The sequence below is a fragment of the Eriocheir sinensis genome, unplaced genomic scaffold (genome assembly GCF_024679095.1).
Source record: "Eriocheir sinensis breed Jianghai 21 unplaced genomic scaffold, ASM2467909v1 Scaffold23, whole genome shotgun sequence".
NCBI lineage: Eukaryota > Metazoa > Arthropoda > Malacostraca > Decapoda > Varunidae > Eriocheir > Eriocheir sinensis.
In genome coordinates, this window is record NW_026111532.1 from 1,264,888 (window position 1) to 1,289,848 (window position 24,961).

Genomic DNA, 24,961 nt, shown 5'->3' on the forward strand with positions numbered 1-24,961 from the left:
ATCAAGTACTATAGGCAAGCAAGCTATGACGATCTTCTCATTTCCCTTAGTCTGAACCATAGGCGCTGCGTGGTTTGAATATCTACGTAGATCTCCCTCCACTCACCCAGGGCCATCCAGATGACGAACCTCAGCCACGTCATGGGGTTGAGGTGCATCATGAGGCCCACGTTGAAGAAGATGGAGGTGAGGGGCAGCAGTGGCACCAGCGGCACGCGGAAGGAGAGCACCAGCTGGTTCTGATGGTGCGCCACGATCACCATCACGCCTGCAACGACACACGACGAGGTTACTTTATACCCATCCAGTGCTTTATATAACACCAACACGCACTAGCTGAGATCAATGGCCCGTACTCTCAGATGCTTCCGGCTCTCACGACAACTATTTACCAAGGGTTCTCACGAGTGTGTGTGGGGGGGGGTGTTCACGTTCATGGTACAGCGGGCTCTTTTTTTTATTGTTTTTTTTTTGTGCCCTTGAGCTGCCTCCTTTGTTGTAAAAAAAAAAAACGAAAAAGCCTTGTCAAACTACCACCGAAGGACACAAAGGAGATTAGTCGGGTTCTCATGAGTGTTTTTTCAAGTTCATGGTGCAGAATTAGTCTTGTCAAACTATCACTAGGCTCATAAACTACCCATGGCACTACTAACACATCAGTCTCTCCGAAAGCTTTGTCAAAATGTGTTCTTGGCCATTGAAGGGTTTAAAAATATAGCCAAATGTCTTTCCGCACTACCGCGGTCCACAACACCAAAGCCACATTACGTACTGAATATCAGGGCGAGGACGAGGAAGATGCAGAGGAAGACGGCCCACACGGCAGGGTAAGGAAGCGCTAGGAAGTCGCCGCCGAACTGCACGAGGGAGCAGAGCGCGGCGCTGAACACCGTGAATATAACCACCGCATAGGCCGCCACCACGCCCGGCTCCCGCTTCCCAACGAGCGTCAGCAGCCACCTGAACGAAGACCGCAGCTCCCCGCCATCGCCCTGTGGAAGAGGAAGTTGGGAAAGGTTTAAGTAGGTGTTCATGCTTGTCGGGATGAGCCACGCTGATGAATCTTCTTCCTCCTCTGGTATAGTGAATAGAAAGCCACTCGCAAAGTCCCATGCTGGTAAGCCTCATAGGGATGTTCATATTTGTCGAAAGGATTATTCAGAAACAGCTCGGGAGGTGCCTTGATAATCCTCTCTCGGAAGCATTCAAGTCATAGGAAGATGGAAATACAGACGAAGAAAGACAACTGTTCCAAAGTTTACCAGTGACAAACGTGACACCTCCGCGTACGTCCCAGCAAGTGAAACTCAAAGCCACGAAAAAGAAAAGTAAATAAACACAAACATAAAAAATAACACCATCAGAATACCCTCAACAGCAGCTTCCAGTCCAGTCACTTGAGTACCCACTTCAAAAGCAAAGAAAAGGATCAAGCTGCAAAGAAAATATAAGCGCTGAAAGCTTTATAAATCCGGCAAGTTTCGCGTCACTTTCGAATATATATACAATGTCTGCAAGCAAGGAAGGGAGGGAGAGCTGAGGCGTTGAAAAGTTGAAAAGCAAAGTTGGACAGCACGCGATCCTCTGAGCAAAGTTTTGGCTGGTCCACCACTTTAATCCACACTCATCCATTTACCTCCCTCCCTCTCTCTCTCCCTCTCTCTCTCTCTCTCCCACACCCTCCCTCCTCCAAACACGGTCAACAGCCGGGAAACAAAAGTAAACATTAGCCTCAGTCAACCTGCCAAGCACACACTCCCTCCTAGCTCGGCGCCGCTTGATTCACGCGGCCCTGGCTGGGAGGCGCAAGGGCTCTTACTCACAAAGCCGTCCTCACTGGGTTCCCGGGGCGAGCAGCGACCCAGAAGGGAGCACGTATCTGAAGGCGACTGTAAGAACGGAGTGTTACCGAAGAGAAGGAAAGGTGAGAGCGAGGACAGCGAAGATAGAAAGTACAGGAAAAGGGTATCATAGAGAGGAGAACAAGCCCCGAAGGAAAATGTATCTGTAGGAGTTTGCAAGAGGGAAGTGTTACCGAAGAGAGGGAAAGTGGGGGTAACGTGAGTGTGTAAGAATCTAAGGAAGAAATTACAGGAAAAGGGCATTAGAAAGAGAAGAGGAAGAGGAGAGACGAAGAAGAAGAACGTGTCTCTAAGGGATTGAAAGACAGAAGAGGAGGAGGATGAAAAGGAGATGATAGGAAAAGGAAGAGGAGGAGGATGGGCAAAGAAAAAGAAGAGTAACAGAGAAAATAGAAGATATGAGGATTTGGAACAGGATGAGAGAATGAAAGTAAAGGAAAGGAAAGTATATGGAAGGGTTGAGAGGAGACGGGATAAAAGAGAAGAGAAACTGAACACAAGAAAAAGAAGACGAGGAAAACAAAAGAAGATAAAAAGAACGAAAAAGATAAGAAAATGTTAGTGTATTTGGCAATTCTAGGCCCAAAACACAGCCCCCAGTCACCCAACTCCCCAAAAGAGAGAAAAAAAAAAGGTCTAATTGATGAACAAACACACTCTGAAGCCCTTGACCAACCCACCTTCATTGCGTCGTCCGTGGGCGTGGTGGGCGAAGGCGGACCGACGGACGTGGGCGTGGTTACCTGGCTGTGGGAGGGACTCGTGATGTTGCACCTGGAAGCAAAAAAAAAAAGGAAGTTCACTCACACGATATACAAACAGATAGACAGACAGGCAGACAGACGGACCCTCCCTCCCTCACACACACACACACACACACACACACACACACACACACACACACACACACACACACACCTGGACGCCGGCTGGTAGCGCAGGATGATGACGGAGGCGCTGACGATGGTGTAGGCCATGAGGGTCCCGATGCTCATGAACTCCACCAGCTTCTCGATGTCGAAGAGCAGAGCGATGAGCGCCGAGAAGAACCCACACAGCAGCAACGTGATGATGGGGACCTGGACGAAGGGGAAAGAAGCGGGGAGTTAGGGCGAAGAGAAAGAAGGTCAAACTATAGTCACCTTACACTAAATTGGTCTAGTAACCCCGCCATCTCCTTCACCCTCTCTCCAAGGTAACATCGACTCCTATAGTAACTCCAAGCTCCTTCCATCCATCCAATCAGTTTCCTTAGCTATGGAAGAAGGGACGAGGCTTCTGGGTCAGTTTAGTGTAAGGTGGCCCTCAACCTAGATCCTGGCCTCACCTTGGTTTTGTCTGAGACGCGCGCCAGCCAGGAGAACACGAGGCCGTCCACCGCCATAGCATAGACGCAGCGAGGAAGGCTGAACAGCGAGCCGAACAGCGTGGTGGTCATCCCGCACAGTGCCCCGACGCTCACCACGTACTTGGCCCACGCGGCGCCGTGAACTGCGAAGGCGTCGGGGATGGCGGCGGCGGGGTTGAGAGTGTTGTAGGGCACCATGAGGGTGAGCGTGGCGCCCACCAGGACGTAGCCCACCGTCACCACGCTCATGGACACTAGCGTCGCCCGCGGGATGGAGCGGGCCGGGTCCTTGGCCTCCTCGCCCGCCGTGGCAATGCTGTCAAACCCGACGAAGGCGTAGAAGCAGGTGGCGGCCCCTGCGACCACTCCGGACATCCCGTAGGGCAGGAAGCCATCTCCCCCGGTCCAGTTGGTGAAGTCAGCGAAGTAAAGCCCCACGACGATGACGAAGCCCATGACGCAGAGGTTGATGAGTGTGAAGATGGAGTTGAAGTAGGCTGAACCCTTCACACCCAAGGTCAAGAAGCTGCAGTAGACAAGCGTCACGAAAAAGGCCAGGAAGTCCGGGTAGGGCGCCAGGTAGCCCGCGTGCATGGTGCCGATGGTCGACATCGTGAAGTTACTGAGAGCCTTGTCGAAGAACGAGTCCACGTAGCCAGACCACGCCCGAGCCACCGACGCCGCGCCTGCAGACATGAGTTTGTAGTACACTCAAAACCCACGCAGCAATTGTATCATCACCCCCTCCCTCCCCACCTTCATACACATACACATACACAGTTATTACACACGCGCAACACTCACCAATCATGTGCTCGAGGATGATGTTCCAGCCAATCACGAACGCCCAGAACTCGCCCACCGACACGTAGGTGTAGACGTATGCCGAGCCCGCTTTGGGGACCCGCGCCCCGAACTCGGCGTAGCAGAGAGCGGAGAGGAAGGACGCGAAGCCGGCCAGCAGGAAGGAGAGCACGATACCGGGTCCCGCAGCGTCCTTGGCCACCGTCCCCGTCAGCACGTAGATGCCCGCCCCGACCATGTGCCCGATGCCTGCACCGAGGAGACACGATACACAGGGATACACAGGGATGGTACAGGAGACTAGAGGAGGGAGGAAGGAAAGAAGAGAGAAAGACACAAAAGAAGAGAGGAAGGGAGGAAAGAAGAAAGGGACGGGGGGAGGGAGGAAGTCAAGAAGGGAGAGAGAGGGAGGAGGGGAGGAAAGAAGGAAAGGAGAGAGGGACGAAGCAAGGAAAGAAGAAAGGAAGGAAAAAAGAAGGGAAGGAAGAAAAAGACCGAAAGAGGGAGGGAGGGAGGAAGGAAGAAAGGAAAGAAGATGGGAAATGAAAGGAAGTGAAGGAGGAAGAAACACAGAAACAGAGAGAAGAGACAGAAAGACAAACAGAACAGAATGAACACCGAAGAACACCAGAGGGAGAAAAAAAGAGAGACGAAAGGAAGAAAGGAAGAAAAAACAGACACACATAGCAAAGACAGGAAGACAACCAGAGCAGAACGAACCCTAAAGGACACCAAAGGGACACGTACCAAGCAGGGTGATGTCCAGGGTGGAGAGACATCGGCTGAGGGGCGTCTCCATCATCCCTGAGGCCACCTTCTTCGTGCGCCACATGCGATGCCACGTCCCGCCCCACGCCTCCGTCATTAGCCTCTGCCTCAGCCCCCCCGTCATCCTGGTGGCGCTGGTGGTGGTTGTGTTGATGATCTCGCTACCACCTGCTGAAGAGAGAAGTAGTGGAGGTTAGTACTGGAAGAGAGAGGGAGGATGGAAGGAATGGAGGGAAAAAAAGAAGGGAGGGAGGAAGGGAGGAAGAGAAGAAGAGGAGGATAAACGAGGATTGAAGGAAGAAAGAGAAAGAGGGAGAGAGGGAGGGAGGACAGAATGGAAGAAAGGAAAAGGGATTGAAGGGGGAAGGAAAAAGAGGATGAAGGAAGGAAAGAAGAGAGAGAGAGAGAGATTTACATAGATTTACATAGAAAATCAGACCACACAGACCCCATGGTCCAGACTTGGTGGTCTGTCCTTAAACCTAAGTGATTTTACATTAATCAGAAGACTCCAAAACGTTGCATTTCTACTCTAGTTGATATTAAGTTGAAGGAAGTGACGGTCGAGCTTATTTTTGAAGGAGTCAATCGTGTTACACTGGACCACTGATGATGGGAGCTTATTCCATTCTCGCACTACAACGTTGGTGAAGAAAAATTTGGTGCAGTCTGAATTTACTTGTCTACATCTGAGTTTTACGCCATTGTTCCTCGTGCGCAAAGTGTCATCGATCATAAACAATGTTGATCTGTCTACATTCGTGAAACCATTAAGTATTTTAAAACATTCGATCAGTTTTCCTCGGAGGCGACGTTTCTCAAGAGAGAACATGTTAAGGGTAGAAAGCCTTTCTTCGTAGGATTTGTTGCGCAAGGAAGGGATAATTTTCGTTGCCCGACGCTGAACACCTTCTAATTTAGCAATATCCTTTGCATGGTGGGGAGACCAAAACTGTACCGCATATTCCAAGTGGGGTCTGACTAAACTGTTGTAGAGCGGAGTATTACATCTTTATTCTTAAATAAAAAGTTTCTTTTAATGAAGCCCAACATTCTGTTCGCTTTATTTGCTGCATCGATGCATTGCTGTGAGAATTTGAGGTTTGACGCGATTTTGACCCCAAGTCCTTGACGCATTGAACGCTTTTGAGTTTAACGCCGCGCATTTCGTAATCAAACTTCTTATTCCTCGTTCCAACTTGAAGGACCTGGCACTTGTCTACGTTAAAGGGCATCTCCCATCTATCCGACCAAGCTGAAATTTTGTGCAAATCCTCTTGGAGGCTTTGCCTGTCTTCGTCAGTGAGAACCGAGTTACCAATCTTTGTGTCGTCTGCAAATTTACTAATGCGGTTATTGAGTCCAACATCCACGTCGTTGATGTAAATAATGAAGAGCACTGGGCCAAGAACCGAGCCCTGAGGGACGCCACTAGTGACCGGCGCCCACTCTGAGTTAAATCCGTCAATCACTACTCTTTGTTGTCTGTTGCTCAACCAATTCGCGATCCATTGGTTTACCTGACCGTCAATACCTATTTGCTTTAATTTGTAAAGTAATTTATGATGCGGGACTTTATCAAACGCTTTCTGGAAATCAAGATAGACTACGTCCAGTGATTTGGTTACGTCATAAACAGTGAAGAGGTCGTTATAAAAGGTTAATAGATTTGATAGGCAGGATCTTTTGTTTCGGAAGCCATGTTGTGAGTCCCCAATTAATGAGTGGCTTTCAAGGTAACTCACAATTTTGTCTCTAATTATGCCCTCAAGTAGCTTACCTACAACCGAAGTTAGACTAATGGGCCTGTAATTACCTGGTACTTTTTTGTCTCCTTTCTTAAAAATCGGTGTCACGTTAGCCTTTTTCCAATCTGAAGGGACAATGCCTTGTCGCAAGGACATATTGAATACGGTTGTGAGGGAGGAATACGGTTGTGAGGGAGGGAATACGGTTGTGAGGGAGGATACGGTTGTGAGGGGGAGAGAGAGAGAGAGAGAAAGAAGAGAGGAAAGGACAGAGAGAGAAGGAGGGAAAACAGAGGAAAGACGGCAGACAGGAAGGTAGGTAAGAGAAAAGAAAGAGAGAAAAAAGTGAATGACAGAAAGAAAGAAAGATAGAGTGTTTTGCTTACATTACCGCTGTGCTCGATTCACTCTTCCCTCGGTTCGCCTAGCAACACATCCACGCCAGGAGCCGAGAGCCGGGCGTGGGTGAAGGCCGAAGGGTAAACAGCGTGGGCGTGCGAGGTGGTAAGGCGGAGAAATGAACGGCCCACCCAGACCAAGACCTCGGATTACCACGGATTACTGAGGATTACTACGCTGACAGCTCCTCTTCGTCTTCCTCCTTCTCCTCTTTCTTCTTTTCTATCTTTTTCTTCCTTTTCTTCTATTTTTCTCTTTTTTTCTTTGTTGCTTTCTTCTTCTTCTCTCTCTCTCTCTCTCTCTCTCTCTCTCTCTCTCTCTCTCTCTCTCTCTCTCTCTCTCTCTCTCTCTCTCTCTCTCTCTCTCTCTCTCTCTCTCTCTCTCTCTCTCTCTCTCTCTCTCTCTCTCTCTCTCTCTCTCTCTCTCTCTCTCTCTCTCTCTCTCTCTCTCTCTCTCTCTCTCTCTCTCTCTCTCTCTCTCTCTCTCTCTCTCTCTCTCTCTCTCTCTCTCTCTCTCTCTCTCTCTCTCTCTCTCTCTCTCTCTCTCTCTCTCTCTCTCTATCTCTCTCTCTCTCTCTCTCTCTCTCTCTCTCTCTCTCTCTCTCTCTCTCTCTCTCTCTCTCTCTCTCTCTCTCTCTCTCTCTCTCTCTCTCTGGTCATGTCACATTTCTCCTTTTTTTCTCTTCCCTTCCCTATTATTATCTATTATCTTTTTCGTTTCTTACTTAAATGTTACTTAATTCTTCTTCCTCTCATTTTTCCTTTCCTTTCTTCTTCTTTTCATACTTTACATATTTCTATCTCTTCCTCCTCCTCCTCCTCCTCCTCCTCCTCCTCCTCTTCTTCCTGCTCTTGTTATTCCTGTTTCCTATCTTCTCCTTTTATTGCTTACATGTTTTATTTCTTCTTTTTCTTCGTCTTATTTTTCGTTTTTCCATCCCCTCCTGTCTTCTTTTTCCTTTTCCTAATTTATTTTCCTCCTTTTCGTCTTTTGAGGGTAACAGTTTTCCTTCTTCCTCTTCGTCTTCCTTTCCCTTTTTCTCTCTCTTCCTCCTCCTTCTCTTCTCACTTACACACTATATATAATTCATTCCTCCTCTTCCTCTTCCTATTTCTAACTCTTCCTCCTCCTTCTTCTCCTCCTCTTCTTGCTTACACGCTATACATCTTATTCCTCCTCTTCCTCTACATTTTTCTATCTCCTCCTCCTCCTCCTCCTCCTCCTCCTCCTCCTCCTTCTTCTCCTCCTGCTAACACATATTATCTACCAGCACGAATATTTGCATTTATTTATAGTTCCCAAGTTACAAAGGGAAAGAAAAACTAACTCTAGGAGTTATGTACAGGCCACCCAACCTTAACAGGCAGGACACGAGTATATTACTACAGGAGATTGGCAGGGCGAGTAGGAGTAGAAATGTCTGCGTAATGGGAGACTTTAATTATAGGAATATAGACTGGGAAGACCTAGTGGGTGACCTGGAAGCCGAGGACTTTCTTGAAGTTATACAAGATAATTTCCTTAAGCAGGTAGTTGCTGAGCCTACCAGAGGAGATAACATATTAGACTTAGTCCTAACCAATAATGGGAACTTGCTACGTGAGTTGGAGGTGGGCGGAGAGTTAGGAAATAGTGACCACAGAACGGTTCGTTTTAGCTCAGACTGGGCGGTAACCCGCGAACCAAACCCAGTGTTAGTGCCAGATTTCAGAAGAGCAAATTATGAGGGGCTTCGAAGACATCTTGAAGGGGTAAACTGGGATAATTTAGGGATTCATGAGGGCCAGAACTGCGGATTGGAGAGCCAGGAGAACCAGGTAGAAATGTCTTACAATAACTTAGTTAGAGTAATAGTAGAGGGGCAAGGACAGCATATACCACAGCGAACACTTAGAAAAGAAAACAATGATCCTAAGTGGATGACTCGTGGACTAAAACACGAGATTGGGTTAAAGAAGGGAATTTATCAGAAAATAAAAAATGGTGAAACACATCTCAGGGGCCGGTACGTCGAACTATCTAATTAGTTAAGAAAAACACCAGGATAGCAAAAAGGAACTATGAGATCAAAGTAGCAAATGAGGCGAAAAGTAATCCTAAGGGCTTCTTTCAGATGTATAGAACAAAAACACGGGAGAAAATTGGACCGCTGAAAACAAACACAGGGGAGCTAGTAGAAAATTACGAAAATATGAGCACATTGTTGAACGACTACTTCCTTTCAGTATTCACACAGGAGGATCGAACGACTATACCGGAAAGAGTTCAGGTGTACGAGGGCGGGGATGGCGATAAATTGAGGGATATAATCAATACCAGGCAAGTAGTTCAGGATGAGATAGATAAGCTTAAGAAGAACAAGTCGCCAGGTCCTGACGGGATATTTCCGAGGGTATTAAAGGAATTAGATGATGTACTCAGTGACCCACTAACCGACATCTTTAAGATGTCGGTAAATACTGGCTATGTGCCGAGCCTATGGAAAGTAGCTAATGTGACGCCGATTTTTAAAAAGGGGGACAGGTCGGTTGCTTCAAACTATCGCCCAATTAGCTTAACATCGGTTATAGGCAAGATGCTGGAGTCCATAATAGCCAGGAACATTCGGGAGCATTTAGAGATACATAGCTTAATTCACGACTCGCAGCATGGGTTCACAAAAGGTAGGTCATGCCTCACCAATCTCTTGTCCTTCTACAATAAAGTATTTGAGGCGGTTGACAGAGATGAAAATTATGATGTAATCTATCTTGATTTTAGTAAAGCGTTTGACAAAGTTCCTCACCAACGACTGTTGCTTAAATTACAGGCTCACGGAGTAGAGGGTAAAGTTTTGAACTGGGTCAAGGCGTGGCTTAGCAATAGGAAGCAAAAAGTGCAAATCAATGGTAAAAGATCTGACTGGGGATGTGTTACGAGTGGGGTCCCACAAGGTTCGGTATTAGGTCCACTTTTGTTTATTATTTATATCAATGACTTAGATACAGGAATTAGTAGTGATGTTAGTAAATTTGCAGATGATACCAAGATCGGTAGAGTAATTGAGTCGGATCAGGACGCTAGTATTCTCCAAGGTGAACTCAACAGATTGTATGACTGGGCGGATAAATGGCAGATGGAGTTCAATGTAGGGAAGTGCAGTATTCTGAGTGTAGGTAGGAACAACCCCTCACATAAGTATTGCTTAAATGACACTCTCATAAGCAGGTCTGGGTGCGAGAGGGATTTAGGGGTCTTAGTGAGCTCTGATCTCCGTCCAAGGGCACAATGCATTCAAGCTAGAAATCGAGCTAATAGGGTACTGGGATTTATTTCAAGGAGCGTAAGCAACAGAAGCCCCGAAGTCTTCCTCAAACTATATTTAGCATTAGTTAGACCTCATCTTGACTATGCGGTTCAGTTCTGGTCATCTTACTATAGAATGGATATCAAAATGTTAGAATCGGTGCAGAGGAGGATGACTAAGATGATTCAGGGGTTGAGAAACTTGCCATACGAGGAAAGACTCAAACAGTTAAACTTGCATTCTCTAGAAAGGCGAAGGGTGCGTGGAGACATGATCGAGGTTTATAAATGGATGAAGGGCTTTAATAAGGGAGACATTCATAAGGTTTTGTTGGTAAGAGAACCGGGTAGGACACGAAGTAATGGGTTTAAACTGGATAAATTCAGATTCAACAGGGACATAGGCAAAAATTGGTTTACTAACAGGGTGGTGGATGAGTGGAATAGGCTTAGCAGTCATGTGGTGAGTGCCAATACAATTGTCACATTCAAAAATAGACTAGATAAATTCATGGACAGCGATATTAGGTGGGGTTAGATACACGGGAGCTTAGGGTCAAAGGAGCTGCCTCGTACAGGCCTACCGGCCTCTTGTAGACTCCTGCGTTCTTATGTTCTTATGTTCTTATTACGGCCCACACTCAAGATTGCTCTACCTGATACACTATTATTACTCTCTCTCTCTCTCTCTCTCTCTCTCTCTCTCTCTCTCTCTCTCTCTCTCTCTCTCTCTCTCTCTCTCTCTCTCTCTCTCTCTCTCTCTCTCTCTCTCTCTCTCTCTCTCTTTTTTTTTTATTTACACAGACACTTGGTTACATCAGGGCCTAGTACCTATAACATTACATTATATGGCGGCACTAGTTTGTAGGCTAAAGGGAACATAGTTGGTATCCCCTATCTGAAAGCCTAACCTGTTCACAAAGTGTTCAGCCACTGGTTCACAAACAGTTTATATTTTTGCCGGTGTGTGAACTGCTGAGGCAGCTGACCGGACTCTCTCTCTCTCTTCTCTCTCTCTCTCTCTCTCTCTCTCTCTCTCTCTCTCTCTCTCTCTCTCTCTCTATATATATATATATATATATATATATATATATATATATATATATATATATATATATATATAAAACTATATATCTCTATATATATATCTATCTATATCTATATATATTCATATATATATCTATCCAATCTAATTGAACAACCCAATAACTAAGGATTAAAAAGACAGTAGTAGTAGGCTAGTAGTAGTAGTAGTAGTAGTAGTAGTAGTAGTAGTAGTAGTAGTAGTAGTAGTAGTAGTAGTAGTGGCGGTGGTGGTAGCAGTATTAGTAGGAGTAGTAGTTCTATTTAATTGTGGTGATAAAATAAAGTGTCCTCCGTATTATTTCCATTTTTAAACGTCAATTCCATGAACGTTTAATTGTTATTGTACGCGGAAAGGTCACGGCGGCTCGGTCTGTAGGCAGCGGGAAATGAATGTTCAGTTTTATTATATTTGCTTTTTCTTAATTTTAATTTTTTTTTTTTTACGCTGAAATGTAAACGAATTTTAATTGGGGAACGGTTCAAAAGAAGAGAGAGAGAGAGAGAGAGAGTCATTATTCCTTCATATTTTTTCTTTATTTTGTACATTTTAGCGGTTAAAGAAACTGCCTGCCTCATCTGATTAAAATGGACATGAAAGTACGAAATCTCTCTCTCTATCTCTCTCTCTCTCTCTCTCTGGCGGTATTTTCACTCCAACAACAACAACAACAACAACAACAACAACAACAACAGCAGCACTGACCTTTCACCCCTATCTCCTCATGTTACGTCACGCTCACGGACAAACATCCATCATCATCATCATCATCATCATCGGAACGGGGAACTCAATTATTCAGATTTAGCGCAACGTCCAACAGGTGGCGGAAAGTAAGGTAAGGGTCTTGAAGTCACTCGTCTCTGCGGCCGCCGGGATGAGTAAACTCCCAAACCAATACTAAAGACTTCGATAATTCCTTGTACAGTGTTTGGTCTTCATATCTAAGTTCAGAAATTTGAGGATACTATACACGGATAACCTCTTGTTGTGTATTTGGTGTATGGTGAGTAGAGAACCTCACCATTATGGAGTGTATGGGGTTGTGTAGTGTGGTTCCGGTTGTTACGAAGACACGGTGTTGGACTGTGGTGTTAACTCTTATAAGCCCCAGCAGGTTCGCACTCACAGACGCTTTCGGCTCTCCCAACAACCATTCCCCAAGGCCACAAAGGATATTAGTCGGGTTTTCATGAGTGTTTCTTCACATTCATGGTGCAAAAGCCTTGTCAAACTATCACCAGGCTCATAAAACTCCCCATGGTAAAACTAACACAACCTCTACGAAGGCCTTCTCAGTGTGTTCTCTGGGTATGTAAGCCCTAACACCTTTCGTTCCCCGTGTCAAACTATCACTAGGCTCATAAAACTACCCTAGCAATACTAACACAACCTCAACGCCTTCTCAGTGAGTTCTCTGAGTAAGTAAGCCCAAACACCTTTCGTTCCCCGTGTCAAACTATTATTAGGCTAATAAAACTACCCAAGGCAATACTAACACAACCTCTACGAAGGCCTTCTCAAATGTGGGTGTGTAAGCCTTGAGAAGTTTGAGTATATGAGCTTCAGTCTCACAACGGAGTATTAGCACCTCGATAACGCAGTCCCTAGTATTATGGGTCTCGTCACAGCACTGGATCACGATGTAGACTGCTCCTAGTGTCGCATATTCCTGAACAGTGGCAGTCTTCAGCACCCAGCCTGGTTTAGATTGAGCTGGAGAATGATAATGATGCACAGCTGCCAATACTTTATGACGGGAAATGCAGTGATAACAATTAGAAGCGGATTATGTGATCAGTTTGTGAGCCACGACCCGCGCGTCACCCACGGCTTAGCGGCTCAGGAAGGTGCCAATCACGCAGACACTTCAGATATATGTCCCCGGGTCGTCACTTTGATTATCATAAGGCGAGGGGAACATAGCTCTTATATTACTGTCCAAGGGCTTCAAAGACTTAACGCGGTCACTATCAGAAGTTTGAAGACCACAGCGAGACACTATAACACTCAAACTAGGTTGCCAGTTCTTCACAAATATATTGATAACTGCATAACAGACAGCAGGAGGCACACAGCTCTTATTAGTACTGACTTGAAAATGTGTGGTGAGGGAAATGACCTGAATAAACCGACTGACTGACCTCTTGCAGTCAACTCTACGTTCTTATATGCAGCAGAATCGTCTGTGTTTAGATTGCATGACGTACTGGAAGAGGTCCAACCAATATAACTTCTGAGCCCCGAGATGCACATAATCATATACGTATTCGTTTCACTGTGGCATTACATTATAATACGGTACACAAACAACACTGACTTAACACTGCTTTACCGTTCGCTTCTCTTCCAACAACAGCAATAGGAGACAACTGTGAGAGTGGGAGTGTGTGACTGTGAGTGCTGTGTGTGTGTGTGTGTGTGTGTGTGTGTGTGTAGGTGTGTCTAAGTGTAGTGAATATACCGTGCAAGTCCTGTAATCAACCTCCAGGAAACTGCTCAAACTCACGTACCGTACATCCCCCGAGCATTAGATTTATGACTTTCCGTGCGTGGATGAACTCGAACCTAACCTTGAGTCGAGCGTGAAGCGTCCCCCAACACACATCACAAGGGTAACAACGCGGCGGAGCTTGGGGGAAGTATCCGTGAGATGAGTTCAGCCCCGCGTGAGACACAGGATGGAGTTCGTATGCCCGGCAGCGGTGTGGAGGGTTTAGTGAGATAATCCTCGGGGGTGATAACAGGGGTATAAACGTTGTTGAATGAGACGCACGTTTTCCTAAGACTTGTTTGAGGTTGGTGTTGTCTTTTTCTTTTTCTTTTTCTTTTTCGTTTTATTCTTATTCTTGTTCTTATTATCTTTATTATTTTCCTTTTTTTTCTTCTTTTTCTCCCTTTTTTCTTATTCTCATTCTTCTTTTTCTTCTCTCCTCTTCTTTTCTTCTTCTCTCTATCTCTTCTTTTCTTTTCTTCTTCTTCTTCTTCTTCTTCTTCTTCTTCTTCTTCTTCTTCTTCTTCTTGTTTCTTTTCATCTTATTCCTCCTCCTCCTCCTCCTCCTCCTCCTCCTCCTCCTCTTTCTCCTCTCTCCTCCTCCTGTTTCCATTTTTCTTCTAAGTTTTGTGAAAGATTTTTATACTCTGGTGTATTGTAACGTTTCTTTTATCTCCTCCTCCTCCTCCTCCTCCTCCTCCTCCTCCTCCTCCTCCTCTTTCTCCTCTCTCCTCCTCCTGTTTCCATTTTTCTTCTAAGTCTTGTGAAAGATTTTTATACTCTGGTGTATTGTAACGTTTCTTTTATCTCCTCCTCCTCCTCCTCCTCCTCCTCCGCCTCCTCCTCTTTCTCCTCTCTCCTCCTGTTTCCATTTTTCTTCTAAGTCTTGTGAAAGATTTTTATACTCTGGTGTATTGTAACGTTTCTTTTATCTCCTCCTCCTCCTCCTCCTCCTCCTCCTCCTCCTCCTCCTCCTCTTCCTCCATGCAGACGAAACATTACAAGGTCGGTTTTCTTAAGCTTTGTGAAAGATTTTTATATCCTCTTGTATATTGTTACGTGTTACTTATCCTCTTCCTCTTCTTCTACTTCCTCCTCCTCCTCCTCCTCTACCCCGGCGATACATTACGAGGCCGTTCTTTCAAGCGACACGAGTTTTCTAAAGTTTTGTGAAGTCTGTTATTTATTTTTTTTATTCTCTTGTGTATCGTTACGCCTTACTTCTCCTCCTCCTCCTCCGCCTCCTTCTACTCCTCCTCCTCCTCCTCTGATGTGAGAATCGAAAGCGTCTTAGAATTCCCCCGACCTAAGTCTCTTCATCAACGAGGCGTCTTTCCGGTATTGATTCTTCACATGCTCGCTCGGTCCTCACAGGCTGGAGATAAGGACGCATGCAGAAGCGCCGCCCAGACTGGTTACGTGGGTTAGTGTTGAAAGCGTAACGAGCAAACTAACTCACTAACCGACTATAAGAATTACTACCAGACTGAGTGAGTGAATGAGTGAATGGCTAACTAAATGACTAACTGACTAACTGACTGACCGACTGACTGATGGACGAGAGGATTAACTTGTTGACGAGATTTCTAACTTACTAGCTAAATAACAAAGGCTGGTTACGCGTGTTTTTGTTTAAACCGCAATTAACAAACTAACTCACTAGCTGGTAAACTGACTAACGAGAGGATTAACTTATCACTAACTAATTAACTAACGAATCTACGAGCTTGCTAACTTCCTATAGCACATTAACTAACTTACTAACAATCTTACCAACTAAATATCTGCCGAGCTTCTTAACTAATTCACTAACTTACTAACAAACTCACTAACTGACTTACTAACAATCTTACCAACTCAGTATCTGCCGAGCTTCTTAACTAATTCACTAACCTACTAACAAACTCACTAACTAACATGCTAACAATCTTACTAAATATCTGTTGAGCTTTTTAACTAATTCACTAACTTACTAACAAACTCACTAACTGACTTATTAACAATCTTGCTAACTAAATATCTGCCAAGCTTCTTAACTAATTCACTAACTCACTAACTATCAAACTCACTAACTAACATGCTAACAATCTTACTAAATATCTGTTGAGCTTCTTAACTAATTCACTAACTTACTAACAAACTCACTAACTGACTTATTAACAATCTTACTAACTAAATATCTGCCGAGCTTCTTAACTAATTCACTAACTTACTAACAAACCCACTAGCTAACTTACTAACAATCTTACTAATTAAATATCTCCCGAGCTTCTTAACTAATTCACTAACTCACTAACTATCAAACTCACTAACTAACCGCCTATCAAGCTTACTAGCCAACTAACTGACTGACTGACTATTTCGCTCTTAATCACATATCGCTAGAAGTTATTATTATTATCATTATTACTATTGCTATTATTATTGTTATTATTATTTTATCGTTTTTATGAGCATTAGTCAGCCGGGAGTTAATTAGTCTGCCAGAATCATGCATCTCTCGCTTGCCACAGTCCCTTAGTACACACACACACACACAACAGGTGGAGGGAGGTGGGAGACGGGAGATGTGCTTGCAATAGACTCATGTGGCGGTGGGGAGGAGGAACAGACAGACAGACAAACAGACAGAAAGACAGACAGACAGACAGACAGGTCGATGAGAGAAGAGTCCTGTTGTTGCTGTGCCTGGCTCGCCGCGCCCCTCCCGACCCCGCCCCGCCACTCCCTGCTTCTGCTTCTTCTGCTCTGTATACACATCGCTGTCGCCACCTCTACTATACCTACTGCTCGAGGGATGAAGCTTAGCAGTGTTAGAAATTCGGTATCCTCAGACGCTTCCCCCTCTTAGCTCAACTATTTCCAGAGGTATAAAAGGAGATTAATTGGGTTTTCATGAGGATTCTTTCACGTTCATGGTACAGAAGAAGAGTCACACTACCACCAAGGTCATCAAACTACCCCTGGAAATGCCCTCAAAACGCCTATACGAAAGCCTTGTCAATTATGAGTGCTTGGGCGTCGGAGTGTCAAAGAATTCTTAACGTCCCTCTATCGCTTTCGCCGTCTCTACACCGACCATTTGAAGGGGGAGAAGGATTAGAAGTGTCGCAAGTTAAGAGTCTTTCCTAACTGTTCCTCCATCGCTTTCACCGTCTCTCTACCGACCGCGTGAAGGGAGAGAAGGATAAGAAGTGTTGCAAGTTAAGAGTCTTTCCTAACTGTTCCTCCATCGCTTTCACCGTCTCTCTACCGACCGTGTGAAGGGAGAGAAGGATTAGAAATGTTGCAAGTTATGAGTCTTTCCTAGCTGTTCCTCCATCGCTTTCACCGTCTCTATATCGACCGTGTGAAGGGAGAGAAGGATTAGAAGTGTCGCAAGTTAAGAGTCTTTCCTAACTGTTCCTCCATCTCTTTCGCCGTCTCTATACCGACCGTGTGAAGGGAGAGAAGGATTAGAAGTGTTGCAAGTTAAGAGTCTTTCCTAGCTGTTCCTCCATCTCTTTCGCCGTCTCTATATCGACCGTGTGAAGGGAGAGAAGGATTAGAAGTGTTGCAAGTTAAGAGTCTTTCCTAGCTGTTCCTCCATCTCTTTCGCCGTCTCTATACCGACCGTGTGAAGGGAGAGAAGGATTAGAAGTGTCGCAAGTTAAGAGTCTTTCCTAACTGTTCCTCCATCTCTTTCGCCGTCTCTATACCGACCGTGTGAAGGGAGAGAAGGATTAGAAGTGTTGCAAGTTAAGAGTCTTTCCTAGCTGTTCCTCCATCTCTTTCGCCGTCTCTATACCGACCGTGTGAAGGGAGAGAAGGATTAGAAATGTTGCAAGTTAAGAGTCTTTCCTAGCTGTTCCTCCATCTCTTTCGCCGTCTCTATACCGACCGTTTGAAGGGGGAAGACTGGAAGTGTGACAAGTTATGAGTCTTTCCTAACTGTCCTTGTATACGTATAGCTCTCGCCACTGCTACTAATACCGCTTGAAGGGGGGGAAGGATTAGTAGTGTTAATGGTGTGTTGAGAATCGCTAAGCTGCCATAAGTGTTTCTTCTCCTTTTCATTTGTGTTCTCAGTCTTCATCATCTTGTTCCTCGTCTTCTTCCACTTTTTCGTTGTCTTCTTCGTCTCCTTCTTCGTTGTCTTCCTGCTCCTCGTCTTTTCTTTTTTAGTTCTTCGTCCTCGTCATCGTCGTTTTCATCTTCCTTGTCTCTAACTGTGCTTCTTCTTCTTCCACTTCTTCGTCGTGTTCTTTTTCTTCTTCCATTTCTTCGTCTTCTTTTTCTTTTCCTTCGTTGTCTTCCTCCTCTTCTTTTATGTCTTCGTTTTCGTTTTCTAATTATTATTATTATTGTTCTTGCTCTTGTTCTTCCATTCGTGTGGCCCTTACGCTCTTTAGATTAATTAACCAGACGACTTAACTTACCTCTCTCTCTCTCTCTCTCTCTCTCTCTCTCTGCACGGTAATTAACTCCAGGCAGGTGGCGTCAAGGTGAGTTACCATCATGCCTCCCGTGACCTTTAGCAGCTTACAGCGGCGCCGAGGAGGGGAGTAACATGACCTGTCTCGTCTGTCTGTATGTAAAGATATTTGTAAGGTAAGTCATCCATAAGTCTGTTACTCTTTTCCACTTCACTTCTCTACTTCCCTTTCTAATTCCTTTTTCTTTTCCTCCTTTTCCTTTTTCTCCTTTCATTTCCTTCCTCCATTTCTTCCTCTTTTCTCTCCTTCTCTATTTTTTTATCTTTCTCTCTCTCTCTCCCTTTTTCTTCTCCCTTTCTTCCATCCTTCATTTTTCTTCCTTTCTTTCTCTTTTCACTTTTTCATTCCTTCTTTTTCCCTCTCTTTCCTTTTATTTTTTCTTCCCTTCCTTTTATCCTTTATTTTTCTTCCCTTCTTCCTCTTTTCACTTTTTTTCCTTCTTCCATTCTAATTTTTTTCTCTTTCTTTTTCCTTTTTTTCTCTTCTGCCTGTACTGCGAGCGTTTCTAGATATTGGTGTAGAATTAGTCAGCGTTTCTTTCTCTTCTGTCTGTTCCACGATGATGATGATGATTATGTACCTCGGTGTAATCTGTGGTGTTTCAGTGAGGTAAGAATCTTCGTGAGGTAAAGAAGGACTATCACACAAAGATGGTACTTGTGTTATTTTCATTATTATTATTATTACGACTATTACTTTTTTTCTTATTTTTCTTTCTTCCTTCTTGTTTTCTTGTTCTTGTTTTTGTTCTTCTTGTTCTTCATCTTCTTCCTGCAGCCTCCCTAACTCTATCATCTCTCTCTTTCGCATCCTTTCTTTCCTTCCTTCTTATCCATATCCTTTCACTAAACATCCCTCCTCTCCAGAAAACTTCCCTTCGTCTCTCCATTTCTCCCTACTCTCCCATCCCCCCTCGTCTCTCCCCTGTCCCTTGCCTTATTCCTCCTTATCTTATCAGTGAGGGAGAGAGAGATGATGAGGGAAGGGGGAGGGAGGAGGAGGACGGTGCAGGAGAACCAAATGTCAGGCCAACCAACATCATCCACCATGCATCAAAACAAGACTTCGTGCATTAGTAAGTGGGCGGAGGAACGAAGGACTGAAGGAGCTGCATGCACGATGAGGGGGAGGCCAAGGGAAGGGAAGGAGAGGGAGGAGTCACTAAATTTGGCGCTGGGCCCAGACGAAGCAGCCACCACAGAACACGTTACCTCTGCCATCCCCTTTAACCTTACTCACCGCCTCCTGCCTGGGTTGGTCTTCTAAGGTTCTTTAGTGGTGTAGCTTGTGTGTTACTTTGAGGGTTAGTTAAGGAGAGGCTGTATAAGTATTGGTTATCATATATGTTTGTTCTTCAGCGTTAGGTTATGTGGTTTGACTCTTTCTATGTCTTTTTTCAACTATTTTCTCTTCTTATTCTTCCTTCTTCTTTCTTTCTTCTCCTAGCTCGTTCTGTTTATCTTCTTCATTTCTTCCTTCTGCTACCTCTCTGTTTCTTCTTCTTCTTCCTCTTCGTCATCTTCTTCTCCTTGCTCCCACGTTATTATCAATTTGCTTGGACATAGTTTTACTCTTTCTTTCTGTTTCTTCTTCCTCTTCCTCTTCGTCATCTTCTTCTCCTTGCTTACACGTTATTATCAATTTGCTTGGATATAATTTTACTCTTTCTTTCTCTCTCGTCTTTATCTTCTTTCTACTCCTTTTTCATCTTCTTTAACTCATCGTTCTCTTATGTTTTCCCTTTCTCCTCTCCTTCTCCTTCTCATTCTCATTCTCTTTCTCCACTTCGTTTTAGCCTGCGCCCTTCCTTGTCTTCTTTTCACATGCTTTCTTCCTTCTCCTTCTCCTCCTTCTCTTTCTCCACTTCGTTACAGCCTTCGTCCTTGCATATGTCATCTCTCCTCCATTTATCTCTCCTCCATGTCCCCCTTCTCTTCCTCTTTCTCGCCTTCTCCACTTCGTTAGAGCCTTCCCCCGTGCATGTGTGTCACTCTCCCTCGTTCCTCTCTTATCCATTCATCACCTCGTCTCCTTCAAGCCCTGAGGTAACAAGACCCCATTTCACTTTCAGGCTTCACCGGCGCGCTCTCTCTCCCTCCCTCCCTCTCTCTTTTTTCTCTCTCCTCTCGTCTCGTCTCCACTTCACCTCCATCCGTCAGACAGTTAATTCTATTCCTTCCTCTCCTTTTCCTCCTCTTCCTCCTCCTTCTTCTTCTGTCTCCACAATACGTCTGCTACTTCATTCTTCTTTCTATCTTATGTATTCATGCCTCCTCCTCTTCCTCCTCTTCTTCTCCTTCTTCCTCCTTTCTTCCATGTTACTCTCCTTCCCATTTCTCTCCTCCACCTCTCCACTTCTCCACCCATCAGCCTTCTCCTGTTCTTCCTTCCTTTCCTCCTCCTCCTCCTCTTCCACATTTCTATCATATATACCTCTTTCTTTCTTCCTCCTCTCCTCTCTTCCACTCTCTTCGCCCTCCATTTCTCTCTTTCTCTCCACCTCTCCGCTCATAACCCATTTCACTCTTCTCCTCCTCTTCATCATCATCATCATCCCTCTCTCTCCATCTTCCTTCCTCCCTTCCTCCACTTTCAAAGCTTTACCTAACCTCCTCTACCTCCTCCTCCTCCTCCTCCTCCTCCTCTTCATACCTTCCGCCTGTAAAGAGATAAGTGGTTCGCCTCTCCACCCTCCTCGCTGCGCCTGACGTGACCCGCCAAGCACGACAAATGGATGAAGTGGTTGGGAGGTGGATGGAGGGACTAACGTGAGGGAGGTGGAGTTATTGAAGAGAGAGAGAAGAGTGTGAATGAAGGGAAGGGTCTTGGTGTTGTGGTAGGATTGGAAGGTGGGTGAATAGAGATGAGGAACAAGAGAGAAGATAAGGGAAAGGAGGTGAGTGACGGGAAGGGTCGTGGTGGTGGTGGTGGTGGTCCCAGAAGGATGCTTTTGGGGGGGTGATCCTGGTAAGATAATCCCCTGGCGCGGTGTGGTTAGGTAATATAGTGAAGAGGGGGAAGGAAGGGAGGGTAGAGGAGGGGATGGATTAAATGACATGTGGGTGAGGGAAAAAGATGAGGTCTGTAAAGAAAAATAGAGGAGGACGAGGAGGAGGAGAAGGACGACGACGAGGAGAGGAAGAAAGTAGAGGATTAAGAAGAAGATTAAGAAAGAACAAAAAGAACAAGATGGACAAAAACCAAGAACAACAACAACCACAAAGCCACCACCACCACCAACAACAACAACAACAGCGAAAAACGTCACTAAACACCCCGCCCTTCCCCTTCCCCTCCCTTCCTCCCCCAAGAAACGTTCCCAAGTCAGCCAACGTTTCCCTCGCTTCACATGTTCAAGTCAACGTTTGCACAGTCTGCGCCGCTGATCACCAACGAAACGTGAAGTATAATGGCTTGCTTAACTACAGACATTATGCTACGTGACGAGCGAGGTGTCTCTCTATAGGTCTCTCTCTCTCTCTCTCTCTCTCTCTCTCTCTCTCCCCGGTAATGAAGACGTAATTCCTTATAACGAGTGAGCAGTTTGCGTAAATACAGACATCTTTTTAATCTACTCTCAACGGTGAACTTTAATATTTTCTTCGCCCACACTCTTCCATTCATTTACTTTCTGGTATAATACAGTTTAATGATTTTCATCCGCCCACTAATGAGAAGGTATACGTATAGAAGATGGTTGGTGGTTGGTTTTTCTAAGACGATGTTTGTATTCTTCCTGTTTGTCTTCTTTTTGTCTTCCATTTCTTCTTTGGTGTAGTTTAATTAAGTGTTTCTGCCATCTAACGAGACCTTGCGTAGCCTATAGTTGGTTGGTTTAAGTCAACGTTTTCTTCTTTTAAGCATTTTTCTTTCTTCGATTGCTTCTTTGGTGCAGTTAAATTTAAAGGTGTTTCTGCCACCTATTAAGATAACATATGGTGCTGGCTGGTTGGTTTAAGTCAACGTTTTCTTCCTTTTGTCTTCTTTCTTTCTTCCATTTCGTCTTTGGTGTAGTTAAATTAAAAGGTGTTTCTGCCACCTATTAAGATAACATATGGTGCTGGCTGGTTGGTCTAAGTCGATGTTTTCTTCCTTTTTTAATCTTCTTTCTTTTCTTTTCGTCGTCTTCTTAGTACAGTGGAGTTGATGCTATTTGAATTTTCTCCAGTCTCAAAGGCCAGTGAGACGGAGATGAGCACAGATGCCACACGCAGCTATGATAAGTCTATTTTTTTCTTCCTTATCATCTTTCTTTTCGGCATCTTCCTGTAAGTAAAGTTGACGCCGTGTACGAGTTATCTCCAGTCTTAAGGGTCAATGTGACGTAGATGAGCACCCAGGCCTTGACCTTTACCGGTTACTCCTCCCCCCTACTCTCCTGTACCACCCAGTCCTTCCTCCCTCCCTGCCTGTTTGTCTGTCCCTTGCACGCAGTATCAACCCTCCTTATGTCTACTTTCCCTCTCAGCTTATTCCTTCCCATTCTTACATAAGGAGTCTTCAAGAGGCCGGCAGTGCTATACAAATCAGCTCCTGTGAACCCAACTCCACCTAACATCACTGTCCATGAACTTATCTAATCTTTTCTTGAATGTATCCATCGTATTGGCACTCACATCATTGCCAAGCCTGTTCCGCTCACCAGCCAATTAGCAAACCAATTCTCGCCTCACTGTTCATCAACGTATCTAACCTTTTCTTGACTGTATACCTACCATATTGGCCGAGTGGTCAGTGTGCGGGGGTGGTGTGCCCGGGGACCTATAGGTTCGAGTCCCACCGATGCCCGATTTTCAACCATCGCCGAGTGGTGCAAGATTACCCATCACCGTTGACAAATTATCGTACTCAAAGCCGCGTATTTACCGGTTTTTGGCCCATAACTGTTGCCAAGAAGCACCAATAATTAACGATTTAAACGATAACCATATATGAAGGCAGTTATTTGGGTGATGAAAGCAGTTTTGGGGTCGGAAATCGGCAAACATAAGAGGCAGAGTACGACAATCAGGCAGCGTTGTTACCCATATGCTGCTCAGATCTTCAATCAACCCTAACTTCAGCGACTTTGGTCAAGAGTGTTTAACTCTAGGAGTTATATACAGGCCACCCAACCTTAACAGGCAGGACACGAGTATATTACTACAGGAGATTGGCAGGGCGAGTATGAGTAGAAATGTCTGCGTAATGGGGGACTTTAATTATAGGAATATAGACTGGGAAGATCTAGTGGGTGACCTGGAAGCCGAGGACTTTCTTGAAGTTATACAAGATAATTTCCTTAAGCAGGTAGTTACTGAGCCTACCAGAGGAGATAACATATTAGACTTAGTCCTAACCAATAATGGGAACTTGCTACGTGAGTTGGAGGTGGGCGGAGAGTTAGGAAATAGTGATCACAGAACGGTTCGTTTTAGGTTAGACTGGTAACTCATGATCCAAACCCAGTGTTAGTGCCAGATTTTAGAAGAGCAAACTACGAGGGGCTTCGAAGACATCTTGAAGGGGTAAACTGGGATAATTTAGGGATTCATGAGGGCCAGAACTGCGAATTGGAGAGCCAGGAGAACCAGGTAGAAATGTCTTACAATAATTTAGTTAGAGTAATAGTAGAGGGGCAAGAACAGCATATACCACAGCGAACACTTAGAAAAGAAAACAATGATCCTAAGTGGATGACTCGTGGACTAAAACACGAGATTGGGTTAAAGAAGGAATTTATCAGAAAATAAAGAATGGGGAAACACATCTCAGGGGCCGGTACGTCGAACTATCTAGATTAGTTAAGAAAACACCAGGATAGCAAAAAGAACTATGAGATCAAAGTAGCAAATGAGGCGAAAAGTAATCCTAAGGGCTTCTTTCAGATGTATAGAACAAAAACACGGGAGAAAATTGGACCGCTGAAATCAAACACAGGGGAGCTAGTAGAAAATTACGAAAATATGAGCACATTGTTGAACGACTACTTCTTTCAGTATTCACACAGGAGGATCGAACGACTATACCGGAAAGAGTTCAGGTGTACGAGGGCGGGATGGCGATAAATTGAGGGATATAATAATTACCAGGCAAGTAGTTCAGGATGAGATAGATAAGCTTAAGAAGAACAAGTCGCCAGGTCCTGACGGGATATTTCCGAGGGTATTAAAGGAGCTAGGTGATATAATCAGTGACCCACTATCCGACATCTTTAAGATGTCGGTAAATACTGGCTATGTGCCGAGCCTATGGAAAGTAGCTAATGTGACGCCGATTTTTAAAAAGGGGGACAGGTCAGTTGCTTCAAACTATCGCCCAATTAGCTTAACATCGGTTATAGGGAAGATGCTGGAGTCCATAATAGCCAGGAACATTCGGGAGCATTTAGAGAAACATAGCTTAATTCACGACTCGCAGCATGGGTTCACAAAGGTAGGTCATGCCTCACCAATCTCTTGTCCTTCTACAATAAAGTATTTGAGGCGGTTGACAGAGATGAAAATTATGATGTAATCTATCTTGATTTTAGTAAAGCGTTTGACAAAGTTCCTCACCAACGACTGTTGCTTAAATTACAGGCTCACGGAGTAGAGGGTAAAGTTTTGAACTGGGTCAAGGCGTGGCTTAGCAATAGGAAGCAAAGAGTGCAAATCAATGGTAAAAGATCTGACTGGGGATGTGTTACGAGTGGGGTCCCACAAGGTTCGGTATT

The 24,961-nt window shown here is 44.9% G+C and overlaps 1 protein-coding gene across 6 annotated transcripts in view; it reads right to left on the bottom strand.

The window, feature by feature from the left end:
* LOC126991006 (cationic amino acid transporter 4-like) overlaps positions 1 to 24,961 on the bottom strand; it is a 42,800-nt gene that overhangs the window by 5,986 nt on the left and 11,853 nt on the right. The window contains exons 1-9 of one of the 6 annotated variants that reach the window (XM_050849687.1): positions 13,872 to 13,982; positions 4,762 to 4,953; positions 4,015 to 4,263; positions 3,190 to 3,896; positions 2,781 to 2,941; positions 2,543 to 2,636; positions 1,824 to 1,889; positions 773 to 992; positions 107 to 268 (exon numbers count right to left, since the gene is read on the bottom strand). In XM_050849687.1, the coding sequence (XP_050705644.1) occupies positions 107 to 268; positions 773 to 992; positions 1,824 to 1,889; positions 2,543 to 2,636; positions 2,781 to 2,941; positions 3,190 to 3,896; positions 4,015 to 4,263; positions 4,762 to 4,906 (1,804 nt within the window). In that variant the 5' untranslated portion in view covers positions 4,907 to 4,953; positions 13,872 to 13,982. Of the gene's footprint in view, positions 1 to 106; positions 269 to 772; positions 993 to 1,823; positions 1,890 to 2,542; positions 2,637 to 2,780; positions 2,942 to 3,189; positions 3,897 to 4,014; positions 4,264 to 4,761; positions 4,954 to 12,003; positions 13,707 to 13,871; positions 13,983 to 24,961 lie in introns of those variants that run through there. The other 5 variants (XM_050849686.1, XM_050849684.1, XM_050849688.1 and 2 more) reach the window with 5 other exon arrangements.